Here is a 6,963-nt window from a genome sequence, read left to right on the forward strand (position 1 = left end):
AAAATTATTAAATACTATATATATTGATTTAAATTATTAAAATTATAGTATATTTATTTAATTATGACTAGTGAATCGGCCCGCCTAATATACATACAATTACATAGATGAAGCGGAATGTCACCAAATGTTCTAGTCTATAAATTATGCAACATTCGTATTATCTAGCTGTGGAATTTTGAAGCTACAGTATGGTCTAAACTATGTCATCCGAATTATCTGGTTGCCAAGTCAATTTTGCGGGCGCACAAATTCATGTAGATAGAACGGGATATAGTTGTCCCATAGCCTGATAAGCCGTAGGTGAATCAATATGCGACATACTAGAGAAGTTGACATTATGCAACGTAAAGAGCAGCATTTGTTATGTATCAAGCTCCGTCATGAAGCACGTGGGATTCTAATCACGCCTCCTGGAAGCAAAAGGTATAGAACTTCCCAGGCACAGTGATCAATGATAAAAACACCTGGGTTACTATCACCAGTCACAAAGTACTATACCAAGCGATTCATGTATCACGAAACACTATATGAATCGATCATGTTTGCAAGGCGCAGTGCTTCCTCGGAATAGCTAACCGGTTTCGCCGTTACTATTTGATAACGAATTCTAATGGTTTTCCATGAATTAGTGTTTTTCTCAAGCCTCCCAAGAAATCTATGGCCTTACCGTTGTTGATCACCAAAATTGTCAATCTTGGCCCGACATCTGAAATTCCAAGTTCGGCAATTTGCATCCTGAAAAATATCTCCAGCTGCCTTTTCATCGTTCTGGCGTATCTCCATGAGCTGGTCTGCGGAAGTACCCATCATGCATCTGCCCACTTCATCGAAACAGCTGAGATAAAGTTGTCCAGTATGATCGCTAACGCTGATGAGCATTATATAGCGATACTCTGGTCGTGGATGAGTTATATCGCAACGTTCACACCGCCATTGGCCAGGATCAAGCTCTGTTACTTTTTTATTGCAACGCTCAGAAAGACAGGCAGGATAGCACATGGTGTCTTGCTTGATGTAGATGACAGTCGCCTTCAGTGAGAAATAGGCAACCTCATCTGACATACCTAATTGCTCCTCTTTGATCTGCGCGACAGTTTTGAATTGTTCGGCTTTTGTAGTAGATGAGGCTACACCAGGCATTAAAGCATGTGAGGCAAAGGCTTCATCCCGGCCTTGAGCATCGTACCAGCCCTTCAATTTATGGGCTTCCTCAATATCAGGATCAACCGTCATTGAACCTGAACTCAGCAAGCTTAAACTTCTACCTCCAAAGTCTGACACTTTCACACCCTTGAACGCTATTACAGACTCGGGGGTCACGTTGAAATTTAACGCAGTTGATCCCCAGACTGTTAGGCGAACAGAGAATCCAGTGCTGTCCACCATTGTAAGCTCACGTTTGTTATAAGGCTTATTAGTAGTCTTAGACATAATTTGAGAAACTTCAGCAACCTCTTTTAGAACCCCAATCACATCAATGGTGGTATCCTTCTCGACAGACTGCAGGTCACCGATGGTTGTAAAGCTGAATCTAATTTGTGGAACGTCGGCTTGATCCTCTGCCTAAGGCTAAATAAGACCAGGGAACGTCGGGGGAAGTGATGGCACTGACCTTTTCAACAACCGTGTCTCTTTCAAACGTGAGTTCATAGTCATTGTTCAAATTGGTAAACTGTTTCTTGGCAATCTTAACGCCGCATGGGCTAGAGATGTAATAAACACTTCCCTCCTGGAAGATGTCGTAGAGCATATCACATTGATCATTAAATCCAGTCGCACGGATCTCGCCACTGTCGTCCAGCAAATTGACACTAAAGAGCTTACCATCCCCATTCCTGTTATGCCAGGTCCTAATATTTGACTTGCTCGTGCACCGTGCCTTGATAGTCCATTTGTGAGAATAAGGCGAGATAGCTTCGATGGGGTAAATGGTGGCATGTGCTGAAGCCGCTGCGGGCAGTGGCTGTGCTGGTTTGTTGGTCGCTTGTAATTGTCCACCTTGGATTTTGGAGCCATAGAATCCATTGCTTGATATCGTAGTAGGTTGGGGCTTCTCATCCTCTTCTGCTTTACTCTCTAGCGGCTTGGGCTCTCCAATTTTCTCGGCCTCGCCTAAATCCTGCAAGACCTCCAGATCTACAATTATCAGGATCCTATCCATGTCAGCCAGAACGTGTGAAAGAAGTTAACTTGTGGTCTCACTTCTTCCCCTTCACTGAATTCGCCTGAAAAGATTTGAGCCTAACGAAGCACCCTTTCCGGAGTTGTCCACTTGTAACAAATCGATTGGCTTCTGCTGCTCAATATAATCATTAGCAGCATATCCAGATGCAGCAGGGAATGGCATTCAGCCATTAACAGAACTTACGAGTCGCTAGCATTGTCTGGACATAATTGGATATATCACTAAAAACGGCTCTGTAGCGCTCTTGGTTGTTCTGCTGAGGTGGCAATGGTTTGATCTGAACACACTGGACAATGGGCTCGCGTATTTGAGGCTTCGTCTCATCGAAGATTGCACTTTGAGCAAGTTAATCAATAAGACAAAGTAGAAGGTCACATAATATAGATGTACCTTAAAGCGCCAATGGATATCTGCGATGCTGCGTCGGAGGCCATGGCAGCAGTTATGTCGTCAGGAAATCAGGCCTTGCGTTTTGTCAATGTTTCGTTTATGTTATTTTGTTAGAAAAAGGAAAAACAAAAAGTCCATATACAAGCAAGAACAGAATTTCAAGATCCGGTTTGACCTGAGCAGCTCCTAGGTGTGCAAAGTGCAGTGATGGGAAGGTATGAATGATCATGTAGATCGGACACGTCGAGAATACGCGGTCAAGGACGCGTTGAGTGATTTATTTATTGCCCCACTTTCGTCTGTGCTCTTCCCCTCTTATGCCTGAGGCGACAGGAAATTTCCTAATGAGCAATGTACCAGTCCGGAATAGAATAATAACACATTCCCTGTCCTAGTGGCAAACACTACATTTTCTTTTTTTTCTCCCTTTTTGTTATTATCGCCATTGTTATCTGCTAGTACCAATAAATATTGAGGTAGAACGTGGCTCTAAAAGGGTCAGTACACTGGTCATCAAATGTTCTTTGAGCAATTTGCACTCGTAACTTGCTAGATTAAACAGTAAGTTAATGTTCTGTACAGGTGGTACCCCGCGGCATTGCACCTAAGTTTCCACTTTCATGGTAAGCTCACTTGTGCCCCACTCATTTATACCATGGATGGCCTTCAGTAACCTTTCCAATACAGCAGATCCTGCGAATCGCGAAGATAGTTCCAACCAAGTCCAGCTTCTTATCAGAGTCTTGTCACTTGAATCTAGCCACTGCTCTTATATAGGGACAGCACTCACTTCTCTACTGTTACCCCTACAACATGACTTCTTGCATGCATGTAAATTCTCACGGTTGGTTGGCTGCTAACAACAATGCTCATGGTGATAGTCTTTATTAACATCTCTCATGTGGCAGATCTAAAGCCCCCATCTCCCTCACAAGCTGTATACCGAGAAGACTGCACACAGTGTTTCGATTCTATCGTACGCTATCTATCCCTTTGGCCCCGGAGTCCTGTATCTAATCAATAGCTAGGATGATGAAGCTGGTCTAAATGTATGCCTCACTTGCTTTAACGGTGGCTGCGCTGGAGACAGAGAGCATGCGTCTCTTCATTTCAAGCGCCTTGGCCACCCCTTAGCATTGAACATCAGACGAACTCGAAAGAAGGTTCAGGTGAGTTAAAAACGTTTTTCTATCTCATTCTATATTGCAGAGCCTTTAACTGCCAATTTTAGCGTGATGAGCCCCCACACAAAATCTCAAAACTTGCAATAGCGGCTGAGACAGATGAAGACCGCTATGACACAACCACGCGCGTTATTTGTTATTCATGCGGTAAAGACGATATTGATGAGACGAGCGATGCACTAGCGACAGCCATTGGTGGCATCCTGAATGCGATGTCATTCTCAAAACAAGAGGAGGTAAAGGCCTGGGAGCAGGAGTTCGTTCCATGTGAACACACCCTTTGCCTGAATCAGCGTGATTCCAGACATATCGGGTCGAAAGGTAATGCCCAGAGACCCAGCTTATTCGGCACTATTCTTACCTAAGTGTCCAGATTTGAGTCAGTGCTCTATGTGTGATCTAAAAGAGAACCTTTGGCTTTGCTTGGAATGTGGCAATCTTGGCTGCGGGCGAAGCCAATTTGGTGGCATAGGAGGAAATTCCCACGCCCTTGCACATGCTGACCTAACATCCCATGCGATCGCCGTCAAACTTGGCTCGATTACGGCAGATGGCTCTGCTGACATCTACTGCTACAAGTGCAATGAAGAGAGGACTGACCCCGATCTAGCTGTTCACCTTGCCCATTGGGGGATTAACCTAGCAAGGCGTGAGAAAACAGAGAAAAGTCTGATGGAGATGCAGGTTGAACACAACCTAAAATGGGACTTCTCAATGACATCTGAGGATGGTCAGGAGCTCAGCCCAATATTCGGGCCAGGGTTTACTGGTTTAGCCAACCTTGGGAATAGCTGCTACCTATCCAGTGTAATTCAATGCCTTTTCGACTTGCCAGAATTTCAACAAAGATACCACCATGAGAACGAAGAACCGCCGCTTACAAACTCTCCCGCGGAAGACCTTGAAACGCAACTGCGCAAACTCGCGGATGGTATCCTTTCAGGCCGGTACTCGCGAGCTGATATGGATATCATTGTCGCGCCCGACTCTCCAGAAGTCCCTCACCAGAAAGGCCTAATTCCTGCGATGTTTAAGCATCTTGTCGGTCGTGGCCACGAGGAATTCTCGACTATGAAACAGCAGGATGCATTCGAATTCTTACTGCACCTCTTCAAGCTCATTAACTTATCTAGGCATCCAGGCAGCTTAAGCAGCCCCACTAATTCTTTTATGTTCGCGATGGAACAACGTCTTCAATGCATGTGTTGCAAGAAGGTTCGCTATAAGGTAGATGAGCAGGACAACGTCTCCATCCCGGTCCCTGCTCGGCGATTAGCACTCCCAGACGACGCAACTCCTACCAGTCAATTTGCACCGGTGACCCTCTTTGACTGCCTGGACGCCTCCACGTCTGAGGAGATAGTTGACCTTATCTGCCCTTCTTGCGGCAGCAAAGATGGGTTTTCCAAGCGCTCTTCGTTCAGAACACTACCGCAGCAACTTGTCATCAATGCGCGGCGGTTTGAGTTGATCAACTGGGTACCTACCAAGTTAGACATCCCAGTGGATGTAAGCGAGGAGCCTTTGGATTTAAGTCCATATCTTTCCTCTGGCCAGAAAGAGGGCGAAGAGCTCCTGCCGGAGATTGACACATCCAAAAGGGACTTTGTGCCTAATCAATATGCTTTGGATCAACTTCTCAGTATGGGGTTCCCGAGGGCTAGGAGTGAAAAGGCACTCTATACAACTGGAAACTCGGATCCCGAGGCTGCAATGAACTGGTTGTTTGCTCACCTCGAAGATCCCGATATTGATGAACCCTTAACTAGCTGCGAGATCACGGGGGAAGGAACCAATGCATCACATGATCCGGCGAAAGTAGCACAATTGGTCGAGATGGGTATTAACGAGTCTCGTGCCAAACGAGCATTGGGTGCCACGGATGAGGATATCAATAGAGCTATCGATTGGGTGTTTAGCCACCCAGAAGAACAGGCAGATGTTGAAGACAATTGTTATGAATCGAACACACATCCCAGTGGTTGCCCTGGAACCCTCGGTTATAGTGATGCACCAGCTAAGTATGAGCTTCGCTCTATTGTCTGTCATAAGGGCTCCTCGGTCCATGCTGGGTATGTGCACCTATCTTGATTGGGGTTTTTCTTTGCTTACTGACCATTAATAGACATTATGTCGCCTTTGTCCGGAAGAATCTGCCGGGTCAGAGTGAACTATCTTGGGTGATGTTTAATGATGAGAAGGTTGTGAAAGCTGAGGATATACAGGAGATGAAGAAATACGCATATCTGTACTTCTTCTCGCGGGTCTAGGCATTATTTTCTGTCTTAATTTTCGCACCTTGCATGGGGCAGCTCCCAACAGGGATTGTTACGTAGCACCTAGTACTACCTACCAATACAGATAGTCGGGGATCTTTCTCACTACGGTGTAGACTACTATCGGCGGCAGCTGTTTTATATATCTCGTCGTGCTTCGGGTTCTGGAAAGCTATATGTTACGCCCGGGGCTTCGTCAAGTTCTAAACCAGTAAGCTAACCGCGTGTAGTAATCCTTATTTGCAGTTATTAGGTATCTGTCAGTTGTCAATACTGTACTGTAGTATAGTTATTGAACCGGATTATAAGAAGTTATGAAGTTATTATTGATACTGGATTTGAGTTTAAAAAATTTGATCTATTAAATATATATATACTCGGTAATTAAAAAAATATAAATAAATTAAAATTAATTTACTAGTAAAGATAGCTCTGTAATAATAGTTATAATTAATCATAAAGAATTAAATTATATACATAAATAAATATTTTTATATATTTTTAAATCTCTCTATTTAATATTATACTTAGTATAGTGTTAGTAGTAGTTTAATATATAATATATTAATTTTATAAATATTTATATATCTACTATTATATATGGGAACTATCCTCTTGGTGTTATGCAGAAGAATGAGATATACATCTGTGCTACTTTTTACACCTATCTATAATTCCTTCCCTCTACAGCTCTATCTCTATTTTAATCTATTTAATCTATTTAGAGAATTTATAAAAATAATATATATTTTCTAATTTTAATTATATTAATATTATTTAGTAAAATACTAAATTATTTAAATAAAATATACTATACTTAGGTAATTAGTCTATTTTTAATATTCTGCCGATATAAATTTTACTGGTTTTATAACTATTCTAAGATTTTAATTAGCAGTATTATTTAGTTTTTATTTTGAGTAAA

At 42.8% G+C, this 6,963-nt stretch overlaps 2 protein-coding genes across 2 annotated transcripts; one reads left to right on the forward strand and one right to left on the reverse strand.

Moving 5' to 3' along the window:
• Nucleotides 1–516: 516 nt before the first annotated feature.
• ABOM_012179 (replication factor A subunit protein RFA1) lies at nucleotides 517–2,622 on the reverse strand (the record flags this gene model as incomplete). Its single annotated transcript, XM_022539307.1, has 6 exons — nucleotides 517–610; nucleotides 671–1,566; nucleotides 1,616–2,156; nucleotides 2,206–2,299; nucleotides 2,372–2,523; nucleotides 2,579–2,622. 6 exons carry the CDS (start codon nucleotides 2,620–2,622, stop codon nucleotides 517–519), a joined length of 1,821 nt encoding a protein of 606 aa, XP_022382876.1.
• A 769-nt stretch (nucleotides 2,623–3,391) lies between these two features.
• On the forward strand, nucleotides 3,392–6,032 carry ABOM_012180 (ubiquitin-specific protease UBP14; the record flags this gene model as incomplete). The annotated part of the gene is made up of 6 exons (XM_022539308.1): nucleotides 3,392–3,422; nucleotides 3,460–3,554; nucleotides 3,607–3,747; nucleotides 3,810–4,083; nucleotides 4,136–5,834; nucleotides 5,888–6,032. 6 exons carry the CDS (start codon nucleotides 3,392–3,394, stop codon nucleotides 6,030–6,032), a joined length of 2,385 nt encoding a protein of 794 aa, XP_022382875.1.
• Nucleotides 6,033–6,963: the final 931 nt, after the last annotated feature.

This window comes from Aspergillus bombycis (genome assembly GCF_001792695.1).
Source record: "Aspergillus bombycis strain NRRL26010 chromosome Unknown contig00266, whole genome shotgun sequence".
NCBI lineage: Eukaryota > Fungi > Ascomycota > Eurotiomycetes > Eurotiales > Aspergillaceae > Aspergillus > Aspergillus bombycis.